The 19,179-nt window shown below is 54.0% G+C and overlaps 1 protein-coding gene across 6 annotated transcripts in view; it reads right to left on the bottom strand.

Moving 5' to 3' along the window:
- TMCO4 (transmembrane and coiled-coil domains 4) overlaps positions 1-19,179 on the bottom strand; it is a 76,729-nt gene that overhangs the window by 16,827 nt on the left and 40,723 nt on the right. For all 6 annotated transcript variants that reach the window (XM_037032723.1, XM_037032721.1, XM_037032726.1 and 3 more), the window contains 3 exons: positions 18,396-18,560; positions 17,427-17,563; positions 16,042-16,126 (listed from right to left, as the gene is read on the bottom strand). In XM_037032723.1, the coding sequence (XP_036888618.1) occupies positions 16,042-16,126; positions 17,427-17,563; positions 18,396-18,560 (387 nt within the window). The remainder of the gene's footprint in view (positions 1-16,041; positions 16,127-17,426; positions 17,564-18,395; positions 18,561-19,179) is intronic.

Here is a 19,179-nt window from a genome sequence, read left to right as displayed (position 1 = left end):
GAACGGTCTCCTGACTGCGGGTCCAGGAGACAAACCTTGAAAGAAATGGTAGGAACTGCCTCTGACACAAACAAAATCCCTTCCAGAGACGCACCCTCACAAACATGATAAACGCGTAGAGAAGCTGCCACGGGGAGGAAGGGAGACAGAGCTGCAGGGGAAAGGGAAGCTTTGACCAACTCTCCTTGCTGTCCCCCACCCCCCACCCCTGGAACAGGTTCACAGTGGCAAGAATTGCTTACAGAAGGCTGTTTGGATATATCGTAAGGATTCAGGATGAATTCTTTAGGGGATGAGGAAGCCTCCATCTTCCTCTTTGGTCCCCATCTCTTTAATTGGGCCACGCAACGCGGTACGGCTATCACCAGCATCCTGGCATCTAGGGAATTAACCTGCACATCTGACCCCTCTGCGCTCCCCGTTGTGGGGACTAAAGCTGGGTCTGTCCGAGGACAAAGCAGCTTGTGGGCGGATTCCACGGCAGGGACTAAATCGCATCAAATGTGATGTCTGCTCTCGCAAGGATGAAAGGGCCGGCTGACCCAGTGACAGCCTGTTCTGCTTCTCAGCTGGTGTCCAGAGGTGGCTCAGAGACAGTTTTCAGCCAAGTGGGAGTTTCAGGGCTTGAGGGTCAGGGTGTTGGAACGTATCGGTGTGAGCTCATTGACAAACTCTTTTGCCTTGGTTTTATCTTGCAAACCTTAAGGGTAGTCATGCTGGTCTGAATGCACAGGTGCTGGAAATAAAATTGGAGAGAGAGCTTGCTGCAAAGGCTTTTTAGAAAGCTCTGGAATTCTATTTCTGAATTTTCCCCCTGTATCATCACCACCACCATCATCATCGTTATAACCATCACAGCTTGCTTCAGGACAGGCCAAGTGCTTTATACGTCTACTATTTCATTTACTCCTCACCGTGATCCCAGGAGGCAAGCACAGTTTCCCCCATTGTACTGTGGGAAAAGCTCGTCTCACAGACCTGAGTCATTTTTCCACGGTCACACAGGAAGTAGGGCAGTGGAAGTTGGTTATTCCTCCATTTTCTCTCCTACTCTCATGTCCTGTTTTCCTTTGCAGTCAAATATGATCTTGAGCCCTGGCTGGTGTGGGTCAGTGGACTGAGCCCCGGCCTGTGAACCGAAGGGTCACTGGTTTGGTTCCCAGTCAGAGCACAAGCCTGGGTTGTGGGCCAGGTCTGGTCCCTGTTTGGGGGCGTGTGAAAGGCAACCAACTGATATTTCTCTTGCACATCGATGCTTCTCTCCCTCTCTTTCTCTCTTTGTTCCCCTCTCTGAAAATAAAATCTTAAAAAATATATATATATAATCTCAAACCAAAATATGTCTTTTGACAACCACGACACCTTGCAAAATAGTGTGTGTAACAAAGAACACACACTTCCTTCTATTCCCGTCTTTCTCTCGTCCCTGAGTCCCGTTCACTTCTGATGTTCGTGGGGCTACAACATCAGGCCTGCTTTCTAACAGTGCAGCTATTTTAAAAGGTGGTCATATTTCAACAAGTAATTTGCTTAATTCGACTGGATCTAAGTACAAAAGTGAGATTTCCCCATGGTTGCTTCCTCCTCCCTGCTCCTAAGCTTTACAACTGCTCATTTGGTTCCTGGAGCAGACGGTGCGCTGGCTGGCGGGGGACAGTCAGGGCGGGGAGCGCCGATAAAGCTGCCGGCCACAGGAAGTCTCCTCGCATGAGCGGCCCTGACAAGCTGGAGCCCTGACTGGGGACCCACCTGTGTCTTTGGATGTCCCTGGGAGCATGCATGTGTGTCCATGAACTTGACCATTGACTTTCTTCCTCTCTGCCAATGATTTTCTCCACCGGGGTCTGCCACACAACAGGGGCCTCCCAGTGACCACCGGGACACTGTAAAATGATCAGAAAACTACCTCACCTGAGGTTACAACCAACTAAAAAAAAAAGAGCCACGTGACCCTGTTTTTAGTGTTTTGATCATTTTAAAACAAGGTGACTCGTCATTAATGGGATCCAATGTGTATCTCTTTGTCCTTTCTTATAAGAAGGTTTTTGTGAGATCCTTGCCTCCTGATTTGCACTGAGCAAAGAAAGGCCACTGAAAGGAGAGGGCATGCCGGGCAGCCGCTGCCTGGAAGTCCAGCCGCGCTTAGATGGGTGGAGCTTTTACTCAGAGTGTTGAGAGCTGGAGCACGCCTGTCCATTTCCTCACCTGGAAAATGGCCCCAGAGTCCTAGAAACACCTGTCACAGCAGGTACTTGATATCAATTCCTTCCCCTCTTTGTATCTTGGGTGCCTAGTAAGTGTAAATCCGAAGGATATGTAGGTGGCGCGGGACTCTCTCGGGAAGCAGTAGCTGCTTGGCTTTACACAAGCCCTCAGTGGAGGGCCGTCAGACCCGCCCCAGCCAGCGTGGTGCAAACCCAGGGCTTGGAGGAGCCCCCTCCTCTGGGCTGTGTGTGCCCCGCCCCCGAAATCCACCACAAGGTGGTGCTGTGGCTGCCTTTCTGGCCAGGTGCTGGAGCCTCCTTGAATGTCTTTCCAGCTGGAGAGGGTGAAAGCGCCCTGCCAGTGGGTGGGCTGCACCCCCCCCTGCACACCCACTGTTCCCCAGAGTCTCCCAGGTGAGCCCTGAGACTGGGACCACAGACCTGGTTGGCCCTGCCTTTGAAGAGTCATGCAGCCTGGGCAAGCCGGGTCACCGCTCGGCTGTAAAATTAAAGGGTCCCCAGAGGCAGGGCTGGGAGTCGGACAGGGTTGCAGCCCACCCTCAGCTCTGTGGCTTACAAGCTGTGTGATGGTGAGCAACCCCCCTGGGACTCTTGGGCCTGTTCTCTTGAGAACCAGGGACAAATGTCCCTCTCTCCCTGGCTGGCTGTGACGATGAATGAGATACCACATGGGAAGGGCCCAACAGGAAAGGCACTCAGTCAGCTGGCTTCATCTGGTGCAGTTCGACAAACCCGTTACTGGGGATCCAAGGTGTGGGCAGACTGGGGGCTGGAGACCCCTTCCTTGGGGCAGTGGAGCATGAGAGAAAAGGACTTCGGTGTGTATGTGCAGCCCCAGCGAGGACAGCTGCAGGACAGGGTAGGGACTGCGTTCAGAAGGGAGGTCCCCTCCTATCTGGACTCCCAGGTGGGGATGAAGTCTGCTGACCTCTGACCCCTCTGTGCCCTCCACGGGCCCCTGGTAGGTCCTCAGCAGAGGTCTGTTGATGATGCTTCAATAAATACATCAAGTGAAAGTTAGAAACTGAAGATTCAAGTCAGAGCTGCGTCCCTGTTTCTGCTTCTCATCCGACAGGGCAAGCCCCTATCTCTGAACCTGTTCACCCCTCCAACCTTACTTCTCCCAACTTCCTACCAGAAACCTTGGATCAGGTGGTGCCTTCTTGAACCATTTACTTTCCTACCACTGGACCTTTGCTCTTGTCAATCCTGGGCCCTCAGGCCTCCTGCCTCCCTCATAGCCTCTCAAGACTCACTTGTCCTTCAATGCCTGCCACCTCCTCCTGGAAGCCCTCCCTGCCATCAGGAGGAGAGGCTCCCTCCTCCAAACAGCTTCATGTCTGGGCCCGTGTGATGAAGGCCCTTGGACAAGTCGCCCAGCCTCCCTGGGCTTCTGGTTGCTCATCCGTACAAATGGAAAGCACACCGCCCGGTTCCAGGTGTAACCAGGTCCACACCTTCCAAGGTGCCTGGGGAAAAAGTCAAGATGGGATTCTGTTCCTACCCGGCATGTAGCAGGCTGTCAGTAGCTACCGGCTTCCTCCCCTCTCCCTTGCCGGGACATGGTTTCCTAGTGTGGAGATGAGCAGCTGTTCCCCCTTCTGCAGTGGAATGAAGCAGGACAGACTAACCCTGCTTTCCAGTGCTCGCTGAGTCTGTGATCCAGGCTCAAACAGTCCCATGAGGCCTCCTGAATCTCTAGCGGCTGACAAATCACAAAACAGAAAGTCACCACAATGAAGATCCACCTTGGGGCCCATCGCCTCATTAACAGTCTTCCAAGTGCCCGGGTGACGGCCAGAGCTGAAGAGACTGGGTTCTCCAGGCTTAGTTTCCAAAGAAGTCCCTGCTACATGCTTCTGGTCAATCGGGCAGCTTCCTGGCAAGATTATTCCCAGCCAGGACATTCTCTTCCTGGTTCCAGGTCTGCAAGCCAAAGCCCCAGTCGAGACCTTTCTGGCGGCCAAAGGCAGAGATGTCGGACGGAGGCTTTGAGGGCTAATTAAGCCTAAACACAGCGCTCACTCCCAAAGAGGATGCAGCTCCTGGGGGACGTCTGGTTGAAACGGAAGGTCTTGTCATCTGTGCAGCTGGCACTTCCACGTGCCCCCACGGAAATGAGAAACAGGCTGTCGACACCTTCCATTTGGGCTTTCATTGCTAGGAAGCTACGAGCTAGGTTCGCAGCTCAGTGACAGCAACTGGGCAGTCAGGAGAAAGTGTTGTCAGAACCACAACAGTGACAAAAATGGTGGTTATGGAGTGCCTACGACCAGCCAGCCATTGTGCTAAGCACATTACACAAGTATCTCACTCCCTTTAACCATCCTCTGGAGACGGTGTCCCTAGACCCATTTCACAGGCCAGGAGATAGAGGCGGAGGGAGTAAGTCCATGTGCCTGCTTGTTTAGCCAATAAGAGGCCAAGCTTAGGGGGCCAAGCTCCGCCCACTGCAGGCCCTGCTCCCCGGCATTTGAGCCTCTCAACTGCCTTGTGCCCCGTTCAGATTCGTGTTTTCTCTGGTCCTGACAGTTTGTATTTATCCATAAGTTGTTGCTTCCATGGCTGTGAGAGCCCCTGCATACCCTCTGAGGACAGAGATGGGGCTTTGCAAAAATTGGTAAATACACAGAGGTGTGAACAAATGACTGAACAAAAGACGGAGGAAATGAAGAATAACGAAGACTGTTCTCGAGCCCTAAAAAGTCAGAGTTCACACAGGGACATCCTATCCTGGGGTGGCAGGGCCAGGCCCCCCCACCCAAACTGAGGTCCTGTCATTACAACACAAAGTGTGGGGTACGCACTGACCCACAGACAGAAACGGGTTTTTATCTTCTGTTCTGCACAACGGGCCTGGCAATTTTCCAGAAGATAATAGTTGTGACAAAACCAGCTGAGCAGGCTCGATGGTCCCAGATACAAGGAAAAGAAACCTCACCGTTTCCATTACAGAATGCTGTGAACTGAGGTGGTTCATTAATATGTAAATTAGTGAGACTGGGTGTTTTCTTCCCGTTTGGAACATGCCCCAGCCTGCCCGCCCCGCCCCCCCCTTGCTCCTTCTCTGCAGGCAGTCTGGATGCTTTAGTTATTACCGACCAAGGCTCAGGCACAGACTTGCTTATACAAAATTCTGAATGCCAGGGAGTGCCAGGAGGGAAGGGGTGGTCACTAGAGAAAGATCTGTCCCAAAGACTGAGACTGGGATGGTCATCAGGAAATGTTCCTGGAGACCACTCCCTCCCTACTCCTGTGCTGGTCACTGGGACTCTGGCATGTGCTGTTTCCGGGGGCCTGGGCAGTGAGCACAGGCACCTGCTCCATCTGCAGTGACCAGGGGGCCTAAAAGAATCCAATGCTGTTGGATTCTTTCAGGTTCCAATGCTGACTCTTGTGCATTTGCTTAATGGGGCTCTGACGGGCTCAGGGAGCAAAATGGGTAGTAAGATTGTGTTTCTGAAAAGCCAAGGACCAGACCTGGGGACATGCGGGCCAGGCAGGTACTGCAGCCCTCAGGGCGTCATCAGGGTGCCCGCTGCCTCCCTGGCCGGCACCAAGGGCACCTGTGGAGCCCAGGAAGAAGCAAATGCCTTCAAAGGGAGTTGGCATAATCCCTGGCCAAGCTTCTCGGGAAGACCCCATTCATTTAGCAAATGAATTCTAATTTCTGCTGACTCACTCCTTCCCTGGGAGCGCAGGCCTTCTGAGGACAGCACGGTTTTCAGCGAGTGCAGACGCAGCGAGTGCCGCAGCCTTCGGTGGATCCATCTGGATACAGCAATGGGGACAGGAAGAAAGGAGCTCTGACTCACCGGGGGCCGACCATGTGCCACCCCACCCTGTTGTCACTCCCGCTGTACTGAAAGGCTGGCTGTGTGGTCCACCCTAGGGACATCACTGTGCCAAGTCCCATACCAGGTGCTGTGACACAGGGGAGGAGGAAAGGGACACCGTCCCTACCCTCAGCCTCTTCCTTGGTAAAACAGGAATGTTGGCACCTATATTTTAGGGTTTGTTGAGCATTAAAGGAGAGAAAATATGCCAAGTGCTTAGTGTAGCGCAGTGCCTGGGACATAGTAGGTATTCAATAAATGGTCATGATTAGGTCCCGGAACACTCCGGAGGGGCATCAGTATCCCGTTTTACTAACTGGCTTGAAGCTCAGAGGTCACCCAGACAGTAACTAGCAGAGTCTGCCCTTGAACTCGGGCTTCTAAATTCTAGGTCCTGTGTTTCTTCTTTCAGCTCATCATTCTCAGCGGGTTGCCATGGCCCCTTGCACCTCGAAGACACGGGGAAAAGGAGGCTTGATTGAATGGAGGCTTCTTACAGATGGAGAAGGGATGGGGGAGCCAAGGTTGCCTTAATTAATGGGCCCCAGTGCCTACAGTTCAGCAGCCCTGCAGGCTTCTATTTGCTACATGAACACGCTGACAGGCAGCTGGCTCCTCTCACAATGTCTTTCCAACTGTGTGGACAGGGCCACTGGGAAGAGACAATATGTGATGCCTCTAATTAATTCCCTCCAAATCTGTTGGGAATGAAGGGGCGAGCAAATGCATAAGCAAGCTGAAGGGGAGGCCATTTCCTGGCTCAGCTACCTCCCATGCGTCAGCTGGAATTGAGTTCACTTTATAACTATTTAATTTCTGAAATCCTTGTGAAGCAAATACCCAGGAAAATGAACAATCTGCTGGGGTCTGAGGCCCAGAGACTCCCAGTGAGTACTTGTATAGTGGCTCTTCTTGGCATCAGGCACCACCACCCCTGTCCTTGCCACCTGCTGGGGCCAGAAATACCCTCGGTCAGAGGGTCAGTCACTCCCAAAGCAAATGGACCCTGTGTACTGGCAGATGGGCCATTCTCAGAAGCAGACCGTTCATCTCTGGGAATTTTGGCTACATCCGTTTCCTGCCCAAAGGCACAAACATATGCCAGGTGCACTTTTGTCTTGGTTTTGAGTGGGCACACCATTGCATGGGGTGTGCACATGCCCGGTTGTGCCTGCTGGGCAGTCTGGAAGTGCAGTGGCCCGATGCCCTGGGTCACTGAGGGGGCTTGTGTCATAGGCCAAGCAGCTGACCCAGGTCTCGGGGGCTGTGGGGTCTACTTTGCTCAGGCAGCTCAAGCCTTCATTACCCACAGGCCTCAGGCACTACCTTTGGCAGGCAGCATTCACAGCAAGTGCCGTGGCTGCCCTCCTGACCCTCGTTAATGAATCAACTACTAACATGTGCTTACTGGATGTCTCCCATGGGCTGCAGGGGACCCAAAAAGACAGTGCCTGTCCTGAAGCCAAGCACCCCCTGGCGGGGGCTGGAGACCTGTGAGCAGGAGCCCACAATAGTGTGGTGAGGGCTGAAAGAGACAGCCAGCTCAAGGGTCAGGCAGGGCAGGAGGTGGCCGGACGAGGCAGGATGACCCAGACTTAGGGGACAGGCACTGGGTGGGAGTCCCAGCTCTGCCGTCTTCCTGCTCTGACTTTGGGCAACTGCCTTGGGCTCAGAGTCCCAGTGGTCCATGCCTCTGTACCAGGGGCTGCATGACACCTGCCTCCCGAGGACACTGAGGATCAGAGTTAATAAAATGACCGCTGTCCGGCATCAGCACAGACATTCCATCCCATGGTGGCCGACACCAACGCCACCCCCACGCTCTATCCTCTGTCCAAGGCAAAGCGAACATAACAGGGTCACTTCGCTTCTAGTTCCTGGAGGAAATGGGCACTTCCCACGAGCCGCTGACTCGCTAATGGGAACGACTCTGTCCCTGGTGTTGGGAGGCTGACATCTGAAGATACTGCATGCCCTGTGTGGCTTCATGGGAAATAACCTTGGGAGAAAAGGGCTGCTTTTCCACCAGGAACAAACTGATGAAAACTCTATAACCCTGGTCGTTGTGAACATGTTTTCCCTTTCAGAGCCTGGTGAGGGTGTGTAATTTGGCAAGCCAGGCCTTCTGAAGTCTTACCAATTTACATTTTTTTTGCAAGAAACAACTTTTCTTTTCAAAATGCTTCCAAATCCGCCCTGGCCAGTTGATTGGAGCGTCATCCCACAGACGGGAAGGTCATGGGTTCGATTCCTGGTCAGGTCACATGCCTGGGTTGTGGGTTTGGCCCCCAGTTGTGGGGCATTCAAGAGGCAGCTGATCGATGTTTCTGTCTTGTGTCCATGTTTTTCTCCCGCTCTCTCTCCCTGCCCCTCTTTCGAAAATCAATGAGCACATCCTCAGATGAGGGTTTAAAAAAAATGCTTCCGAATCTGAGTCTTCCTTCCATGGGATTTTTGAGCCATATGTTGAAGGGGGCATCTGATCTGGCTCCAGGCTGCAGGTCGGGAAGGGGGGGACAGCATTCTGGAGGGCGAGGACAGGTATGAAGGCACAGGATGCTGGGCCTAGGCAGACAGGGGTTACCCCGAACCCCCAGTTTTCCTTGTTGGGCAGAGAGAAGCTCTGGGTAGGGCTGTAGGAAGTGCAGCTGATGGACATCTCAGGACTTGCAACCAAAAAACCCCTGCGGCTCCATTTGCACATCACTTTGCCGCACACGGAGCCTCAGGTGAGAAATGGAGATAATTATCCTAGCCATAGGTTGCTCCGAGGATTAGGGGTCAGGTCACTAATACAAGCCTGAGTTAGCCACTGTGGATCCAGATTTCAGCTTCATCATAACTAGTCCTGTAACCACGCCTCTGTAAGCCTCAGTTTCCTCATCTGTAAAATGGGGGCAGCCAGAACCTCATAGGATGATTGCAAGGATTAAATCATATAAGGCATGTAAAGTATTTAGCTGTGCCTGGCACATAGTGAGGGCCCCATAATTGTTAGCTGGCAAGACGATGATAGAACGAATCAATCAGGCAAGTAGCTGGCAAGGGTCTCGGGAAGCTTCCGTTGAATCTGGGTCTATTTCTGTCTGAAGATTCCTCAGCCACACCAAGCATTTAAATACTCATCCAGAAAGCAAGAGATTTCCTGCTGGGTGTCAGTCCTTCCCACCCAGCCTGGGTGCATCTGAACTGGAGGCCAGTCCGCTCTGAGAACCCCAGGAACAGATGGAGAAAGCTGCGCAGATGCTATGCACATCTGTAGGACGACGCACGGTGGAGTGTGGTCCAGCCCCCGCCGTGCCTCTGCTAACCCAGCCACCTGCCTGGAGACACGAGTGGAGCAGAGCCGGCTGGCCTGGCAGCCTTACTGAGCATCTGACCATGTCCTGCAGGGCTGGCTTCTTGTGACTCCTTCTCTTTCCTAGGCCAAGTCCTTATGGGCTTGAAGAGGTGGACACAGTGGTGTCCACCTAAGCACAGGACACACAGGTTAAGGGCGTCAGCCCCAACCAAGTGGCTACCCTAGAACTGGCTATGGAAAAACAGCAAGGGCTCCCTCAGTGAGCACCTGCTATGTGCCAGGTGCTTTTCAGATGATGGACACATGTCACTGCTGACCCCAACAGCCATTCTGCAAGACTTGAACTTGTTTGAAAGCTAGAGGGAGGGGCAGGGTGGCTGCCAGGAGCACCTTGTGAGTGGTGGACATCTATCTGCACAGCAGTAACCCCCGATCTTTGAAACATCACTCCGAAAAGGAAGACGGAGTGGTGAAAACGGTTAATTCTACAGGCGGCGGTTCTTGGGGAAGAGGGGAGGATGAGCCACAGCTGGGAGGGAGTAGGGAGGGGAGGGGAGGGCAGGGCTGTGTGTTCCCGGTCACCAGTGGGATTCGGATTTGTCACCGCATCTCACCACTAGGTCTCCAGGGCCCCCAGAAAACAATTAGTGGATTCAAATGCATTACAGTAACTCCTCTGTCACATCCCCTAACCCAGATAATGACAGCCTTCCTGCAATTAGGAGAGGGTCTCCCCAGTGTGCAGATTAATTGGGTGTTAAACGAGCAGGCCTGCCTGAAACCAGACAGGGGGAGCTGGGATGAATTAGAGGCAAAACAGCAGACATCTGGGCAAACGGTGAATAATTCATTCGCAACCACGGCCAGGTGGAGACTTGCAGATGCCCCACTGGTTGCATGAGGCCAGGATGTAGGAGGGGCTGTCAGGGAGGAAGGCAGTAGGTGGCTCTGGAGGGAACCGCAGGCCCCAGTCCTGGGGCAGGGGAGTTGGGGAACTCCATCCCCTGGCCCATGTCACTGGTCTGTGGGGCGCTCTAATGCCACAGGCCAGCTCTTGTTCAGAAAGCATGACAGTTCCTAGCATAATATAAATGCTCACTAAAAATTACTGGGCTCTCACTATTTGCCAGAACTTGTAGGCACTGCTGCGCCTCGGCCTCACAGCAACGTCTGGGCTGATACCGTTATCACTCACGGACCGTGCTTCGCCCAATCACCTGGAGTTTTCAGAGAGGTTGGGTTACTCGCCTGGTGTGGGTCTGGGCTTCAAACCAGCTGCCCTAACTCCAGAGCTGCTGCCATTACTGCTGCTGCTATGATGATTAATATTGCTATTGGAACCTATTATTAATAATCGACTGTTGGAATCTAGTATTGTTATGGGAGGGAAAGCTTCCAGATAAAGTGAGACCTGAAAAATGAGCAGGAGTTATCTGGAAAAGGTGGAGAGAGAACGTGGTCTGTCTGGACACGGAGCTCGGTCCGCCGGAGCCCAGGGGTGGGAGGGGAAGGTGGCTCATGGGCGGGGCTGTAAGTCAGCCTGAGAAATTGCACTTGATCTAGAGACTAGTGGGGCTGTTGGAGGCCCCCGGGTGGGTGAGTCGCTGCCCTGTGTATCTGAGTGTGTGTGTGAGTGCGCCTACGGGGACGAACTACATGCGGCCTGGGGCCGACCTTCCCCTAGCTCCTCTGCCCACAGGACCCGCTCGACTACTCATTTACTCCTTGATTCAGGGGCCGCACCTTCAGACTCCTTCACCAGGCGAGGGAGGCCGTGTGCCAGGCTCCTGCCAGCCATTTCCCATTGTTCCACCTCAGTCCCTTTTCACCAGCTACAGAAACACTGGACCTAATGTCCTCAGGCCCCCCAGAGAAGCCCGTCTCAGCCCTGCTGACTCACCCTCTGGTCAGTCCTTTCCCTCTAGCTCCTGACCCCAGACCATTGTTCAAGGCTGAGGTCCTCTGCAAATTGGAGCACCGCCCTGTGCACAAGTTCCCACTCTGGCACTTAGGACTTGCATGTCATACCCACGAGGCCACATTTTCTGAGTTGTGAAGCCAGGAGAACATGCCCCTAGGGCTGCCGTGTGGTTGACTGAGACCCTGCATGGACATGCTCAGTACCTGGCTCGGTACATGGTGAATTAGAACCTGGCTCAGGAGCACAGCAGCACATGTGTGAATCCCTCACCCAAAGTCAAGTTCCTCTATCTTCCCGAGCACTCACTCCACATGTGCCAGGCACCAGGCAGATAGTGGGGCACAGGCAGACCCCACCTATGTGGAGTTCATAGACCAACACGGGCTGGAAAGGGAACAAAAATGACAAGCTCCTCTTTCTACGTGACACTCACCACAGTTCTCTGTGCATAGTAGGTCCTCAGATTAGAGTTAGAGGGAGAAACATTCACCCTACTCAGGGCAGGTACTTTCCTTATTCATCAGCTCATTTTAGTCTGCTGACCTGCCTTCGAGGTAAATGTTCTCAGCCCCACGTTCAGGTGATGAAGCTGAGGCTCTGAGAGATTAAGTGACCAGCTCGAGGTCCCACAGCCAGTCAGTGACAAAGTGAGGACCCAAATCCAAGTCCACCTGATACCAAAGCCCCAGTTCTTACCAATGGGCCACAAAGATCCAGGGGAAGGAGCAGAGACCAGGGAAGAGGCAAGAAGGCAGCTGCTTGGGGAGCCGTCCCCCAAAAGGCGGAGGTGCAGGAACTCCCCAAAGGTGGAGGTGCAGGAACGCCTCGGTGTCTCACTAACCAGCCCCGCCACCCAGAGGCCACCTGCCTGCCTCCCTCCCTCTCTCCATCGCTCCCTCCCTCCGGTTTCCAGCCTCACATTCTGGAGGCAGCTCATGGGTGAACTCATTTCCGACTGCCACAGCCAAAGAGAAAATGGTAATTAATTCAGTTGGATCCGTAAGGGAGCTGAAGATTTGGCTTGTATCAGTGATCTGAAGTTACCATGTAATTTATGCTAACTGCAGCCAAAGATGTGCCTTTCTCCTCTAAATTGAGACTCGGTCCTATTAATAAGATCACATCGCTCTCAGTAATGAGGAGCCTGGCAGATGGCCTGCTGCATGGGCTGGGGGAAAGGTGACTAGGAAAGGGGCAAAAGGATGACAGCACGGAGGATGACAGCTTTTCAAGAGGCCCTCCTGGGGGGAGCAGCTTTAGAGAGCAAGGGGAGTCTGCAGCCGCCCGCTGGACCTGCAGCGACCTCCACCTGAAGGATGCAGCTGGAGGATGTGCTGACCAGGACCCAGCATGGGGTTGGCTCCATGCTCTCCGGCATTTGCCACTGCCCAGATGCGACACGAATCTTTGTTGCAAATGGAGAGATGCATGTCCAGCGAGGCCGCCTCCTTGCCTCACCCAGGCCACCTAGCTGAGCAGAGGCAGGACTCAGAACCGGGTCTCAGGTGACTGCAAAGCCCACACTTTCCTTTCCCCCAGCAAGAGAGTCTGGGTTAGTCTTAGCGTCTGGATTACTACCTGGCAAGCACTCACTCCACCCCGCCCCCCACCGCCTCCCCCACCCCACCGCCAGCCCCGCTGTGGGCGGAGCACTCTGCCTCACACTGCTGACCCAGGGCTTGGTCATCACTTGCTCTGGCAAGCAGAACACGAGGAAGATTAAAAATCGCAGAAAATTCTTTGCCCCTTCTCCCACCCAGAAGAGGAGTCTATTCCTCACTTCGTCCCCTTGAATCCTTGAATCTGATCAGGCCTGCAGCTTGTCTTAACCGAGACTGTGGCAGAAGTGATACGTTCTGGAATCTTGGCCTTACGAGGCCATGCAGGTTTCACTCTTGCCATCTTGAAGGAGGTCAGGTGGGGCTACTGGAGGGTGTGAGAGGTCTGGGGAAGGACTGAGGCACGCTGGGTGATGGCCAGCACCAATGGCTGGGCAGGCAGTGAGGTCGCCTTAGACCTCCCAGGCATTCCAGCTCTGTCTGCAACTGCATAAGGGAGACGAGGGGAGGGACTGCCTAGTCCGCTCATAGAATTGTGACAAATAATCAGTTATTGGTGCTTTAAGCCACTGTGTTTGAATAAGTTGCTTGCAGTAATAAAAACTGATGCAGGATGTTTTTAGCCACTGTGGGTGGATAGGTTGTTTGCAGTAATAAGTAACTGATGCAGAATGTTAGTAAATATTGCAGGAGCAGAGGTCTTAAATGCGCATGTGTGGTTTGGCGTGGCTCTGGCACTCTAGTGATGGATGAGCAGAAAAGCAAGCCCTGGTGGCTGCGGCCTCTTCAGCCACACAAGAACAGGACAAAGGCACATGGAGCAGATCTGGGCCCAGCCTGCAGCCTGGGGCCATGCTTATGCAATTCATAGCCAGAAACAGGCTATTCTAGAGTAACCAAACCACAGACAAGTTGTAGATCCTGGGCATGCAACTATTTGGTGTCATAACCCTCTGAGTTTGGGGGTGGTTTGTTATGCAGCATCACTGCAGCAATAGCTGACTGATACACTCATCTTGCCTCTCTATAACCCACATACTTTTACAGCAGAGACTGGGTTCCATGTCCCTATTTTTCTCAGCAGAGATTAGGACAGTATAGTTATTTGCACAAAGCTGCAGGGACAGAGAACGTGGCTTTGTGCAGTAGGAGTCAGTGGTGTTGCTGTGGCTCAACACAGCCATTTTCTGGAGGGAACAAAGGGCTGAGGATGGAGACATGGTGTGGGTACCCAGGGGCTCCTCCCAGTGTGCCATAAGGTCCCATGTGGATTATCTGTGGCAGGTAGAGCAGGAGAGGCAGGTAAGGGATGGCTTTTTGACTTGCTCTGTCTCTGCTGATGCTGGGGAGGAGGGAGCATGTACTTAGAAAGAGAAGGCACAGTGCTGTCCACAGTAAAAATGGAAGCTCACCTTTACCAGAACTCTAGATTTAGCCCCGTCTCCCCAGTGGTCGCTGCCTGACCTCTGATCCCAGGCTGGAACTCCCGCTGAAAACAGCTCAGAGCGGCTCCCCAGGCCCTTCTGCACGGCGGTCCCAAGTTACCCAAGGCTATTGGAAATAGGATAGCGGTGCCTCACCACTGCTTACTGATGTGCAAAGGAGGTGACTGGAAGCTACTGGGGGCTTCAGGGTCCTCCAAAATGTCACAGAGGAGCCGAAGGCCCACTGCAGGGCTCACATACAGGGCTCAGCACCCTCCATAGTGACTGCTAAGGACGGCACGTCCACCTTGCCTTTGCAACCAAGAAAAGAGCTCTGATCCTCAAGTCACTTAAGCAAAAGATAAAGAACGGGAAGGAATCATGCTCCTGAGCTCCAGGGTCTCTCCAATGTCCATTGGTGACCCCAACACTGAAAATAATGCCAGTCAGCCCCAATTCATCACGTTGTTTCTCAGGTCCAGCCAACGGCGGACATTCCCACCCCTCCTGTTTGTTAGCAGTTGGTCAGCAATCAGGTCACACACTGGGGCCAACCAAGGGGAGTGGCCAGCGACATATTCAGGGGTAGCCTTAGGTTGGCGACAGTCTGAAGACCAGAAGCTGCCAATGGACATCCTTGAGCTGAATGTGGTCAATGATGGGCTTTACGATTTGCAAAAATACTGTATGTGGGGTTCCTCGCTTGCTCCTCAAAGGAAGTGCGTGGGGTGGGAATTATTAACTCTATTTTATAAGTGAGGAAGCTGAGGCTCTGAGATGCATTTGAAATCCCCCTGAGTAACACTGCTGGGCATCACTCCAGCCTCTCTCTCGTCTGCCCTCTGCTCTCAGGACAAGGATGCTCTGTCTCAGTTCCTTTTCTTGCCGTCAGGCCCTGCTGCTGCTGCGGCGCTTCACCAGGAGAGAGGCTAGTCTGGGTCAGGCAAACAGGGGACCACTAGCTCCAAGCTCTGCATCTCAGTCCCCAGCCCCTCCTACGGCAGCCTCTGCTGACAGACCTGCCCCCAGCTGGCGTTTTGCCCTGAAGACCTCACCCACTCAAGGCTTTCCAATGCCCGGGCATGGGAAGTATGCCCCTGGAGGGCCCGACACACGCCCAGAGGTACCTGCAGTGGGTTGCATGGTGCCCCACCCCCAAAAGACATGTCCACCTGGAATCTGTGAGCAAGACCTTTTATGGAAAAGGTGTCTGAGCAGCTATCATTAAATTGTGCAAATGTAATTAGTTAATGATCCTGAGATGAGACCATGCTGGATTTGGGGGGCCTGAAATAAACCCATGGCACTGTCTTTATAAGAGAAGACAGAAAGGAGAAGGCAGTATGAAGATGGAGGCAGAGGTTGGGGTGATGTGTCTATGAGCCTAGGGGTGCCAAGGAGGCCGGCAGCTGCCAGCAGCGGGAGGAGACACACCCGAGACGCCCTGAGAGCCTGCAGAGTGCACATGCCTCTGCCGACACCTCAATTTCGAACTTTTCATCTCCTTGCCTTCCCATTCAAGAGCATGCATCGGAACACCAAGGCCAACGTCATTATTATAGGACTATCTTGCATCCACTCTAATTTAGATACAAAAAACACACACAGTTTTCCAAATGACTTAATGATTTTGTCTGTCTTCAAGCTATTTGAAACAGTGAACTATTCTAAAAACTGAGAACACTTTCACAAGACTCACGGCTCCTCTCCTGAACCTCTGGACTAGGGGGTGAACTTGGGAAGGGTTCTCGCCTGTGACAGTAAGCCAGACTCACCTTTCTCCTGAGCCATCTCTTGCAGGCAGAAGTAGATGACTCTGGCTCCCAGGCTAAAGCCGATCAAAGTGACAGGTCGCCGGCCCTGAGGGAGAAAGGACACAGGTGTCTGAGATGGGACACAGCCACTTCTGGCAAAACATTAGCCCTGACGAGGGCGGCCCTTGCACATTCCCCAGTGCCTGCCCTGACCTTAATGAATGGTGCGTGTGTCACTCCCGACCCTCATTTATGCAGGGCACAGCTGACTCTGGATCTGGCTGCCTTGGGGCCAAGAGGCAGCCGGGTTAATTCCCTTCCATCTCACAGGGTTATCCAGGTGCCGGTCTCTTCTGCCCCCAGAAACAGGACTCACCCACCTCATGGCAAAAGACTGCAGTGACGTGGGGCCCTCCTGGAGCCAGGGAAGGGAGTGCAAGGTACCCCGGGTGCAACAGGAAAAAAAGGCCAAGAGTGACATGGTAGGGTCAGCTGTTCTGTTTCTAGAAAGGCAGGTGGGACCTGAAATGTTGGTCTTGCATTATAAGGTAGGTAGTGAGTTAGATGTAAGGAGGAACTTCCTGACTAAAGAATTTGTAGAAAAGGCAACTCATAAGAAAAAGGAAGTTATTTGGGGTGTCTGGGTAGCAGTTCTCCTTGGAAGGAGAGGGAAGGCGAAGATGAGTCCAAAGGTTGTCTGGTCTCACCAGCCTATTCCTTCTCCTTGTTTTTGTGCCAGTAAATGTGCCCACCCTCCCCACCCGCACACCACCCGCACCCCACCTTACCACCATAGAAAACCACTGAAGTGCACTCCGGTTCTGCAGGAGACTGGTGGCCAAGGCTGCGCTCCATCTCCTGACGCCCATGCACCCCCCGCGGCCTTGGTGACAGAACCCCTGAGCTTTCTCGGGCTACCCAGCCAAAGACTGAGTTTCTCTAACTCCCCGGTAGCTAGGGAAGGTGCCACAGGGCTGATGCTGGCCAGGGATGCGAAGGGAAGCAACAGATGTGACTTCCTGGCGTGCCCTTCACCCCTTTCCTGCCTCCGACTGTCTGGAATGCGGATGTAACCCGGACCACGTTCCCTGGCATTTGGACCACTGACAATGGGCTCAGAGGGTCGCTCTGTACTTCCAGGAAGAAACACCTGGCCTCGTCTATCCCTGCAGGTGTCTCAGTTATTCAGTCCTCACCTAGTCACCTGCTAGGGATGCACAGCCTATGACTCTCACTGGTCTATCCCAGAATGCTTCCATGACTTGAACTGGAGGAGCAGTGAAGATCCCCCACCCCCCAAAGCCACTGGGCCACCTCCACACAGATGTCTTTAGGGCCGACATCCACACACGAGGCAGCCCCCTCCCTCCCCTGCTGGGCCCCTGCCCGCAGCCATTCCCAGGTACCTGCTGCCGGGAGAGCAAGATGTGGGCCAGGTGCTTGCCAACCTCTGCCGATCGATGGAGACACACCCCCCAGGGGTTGTCGATGACGCTAGCGACACTGAGGAGCGAGGCTGGCCAGGTCAGGGCAGCCACGATGCCTGGGAAGGTGACAGGGGAGTGATGTAGGTGGTGGGGGTCCTTGTTGGGAAGTGGCTGGCTGGCTAATGGCTGCCAGGTGAGTGCATACAGTGTCTCTCCCTTGGGACCTGTGGGTTCTCCAGGGGCCGTCAAACCGCTCAGTGCCACAGGAGAAAGTGGAAGCTCACGCGTGTCGGACCCATGGACCAGATCCCTGCTGTTCGGGTGTCTGACATGCGTGAGCTTCCAAAGACGGTCCCAAATAGTCACTCCACCTGGCACCCTCCCATTCGGCCTCGTCACTCTGCCAGGCCCTGCCCATCCAGGGTGGGCTCGGCCAGTGAGATGTTACGAGATGTGAGACCTCAGACGGACTTGTGCATGGAGGCTGGCCTCTCACGTGCTCCACCACCGGTGTGGGCTGGCCTGCTGATCCCAGGAGGGCGAGAGACAAGTGGAGTGGAGCCACGTCACCCTGGCTGTCCCAGATGAGGCCAGCCTCGGTCAGTGGACAGCCAGCTGACCCACAGATGCATGAACAAGCCCGGCAGAGGTCAGCCCCGTGAGGCCTCAGGGCTCCTGAGCTATTAGGATAAATGAGTGCTATTTTAAGTTGCTGAGTTTTGGGGTGGCTGATACATTGTGTGATAATGTGACTGGCTGTCCCCTCCTCCTCCCACAAACTTCTCAGCCCCCGCTGTGCTTCTCAGACAGAATGCAGCCTTAACCTCTGCGTTCCGAGCATCTGGCAGAGCGCCTGGCTCAGCGGGGCCCCTGGGATGCAAACGTATGGTACCAGCGTGGGCTGGGAGCCGTGGGCACGTTGCTGGCGGTGGGGACGGGGAGACTTACTAGACAACATGGTGTACTTTAGGGCCTCCTGGGCCACCATGTTTGCGAGGCCACTGAGGATGGTCTCCAGGGCGTTGCCGAGCTCCATCAGGTACTTGGCCTCCCAGGCCAGGCAGTACTGCTCACGGCTGTGTGCCAGGGTGGCCCACGGGGCGCTGAAGGTGCCTGGGAGGACATGGGTAGGTGGGGTCTCGCCTGTCTGTGCCACAGGATGCCCCACCCCACTTTCTCAGACCGGGGACCACTCACCCTCGGGGGCAGACAAGAGCCCCACCCCTGCCGATGAGTGGCAGCCGTGGGCAGAGCGGATGGAGCACCCAGACGGAGTGTGGTGCCGCCCTAAGAGTCAGCCGGCTGGGGTTCGAGTCCCAGCTCCTCCATTCATTACTAGATGGGTGACCTTGGCACATCACTCTGCCACCCTGAGCCTCACTTTACTTGTCTGTGAAGTGGGGGGATTAATACTTCTCTCCCTTCACAGAGTAGTTAAAAGAGTTAAGTATGAACGACTACATAGGAAAGTGGCATTCTTCTGATGTCCTGCATTAAAGCTGGCATCAAGCTGTCGAGGACATACAGTGGGAACACACAGGGGACAAGCAGGGGCCCTGGGAGTCAGCATCGTCTCATTCAACGTGCACTGCCTGGGAAAGGCTGGTCCTTTGGGGCAGAGGTACTGGAGCCCAGCTCTGCCGTGACCCCGAGGGCTCACCCAGTTCTTTCTGAACCTGTTTTCTCACTTGGGGACTGGAAATGGAAGGTTGGTGACAGCACCACCACAGTG

Source organism: Sturnira hondurensis, unplaced genomic scaffold (genome assembly GCF_014824575.4).
Source record: "Sturnira hondurensis isolate 20B ecotype Veracruz unplaced genomic scaffold, ASM1482457v3 Scaffold0021555, whole genome shotgun sequence".
Classification (NCBI taxonomy): domain Eukaryota; kingdom Metazoa; phylum Chordata; class Mammalia; order Chiroptera; family Phyllostomidae; genus Sturnira; species Sturnira hondurensis.
Note: the sequence above shows the minus strand (reverse complement) of the source record. Positions and strands in the feature narration are given on the sequence as shown.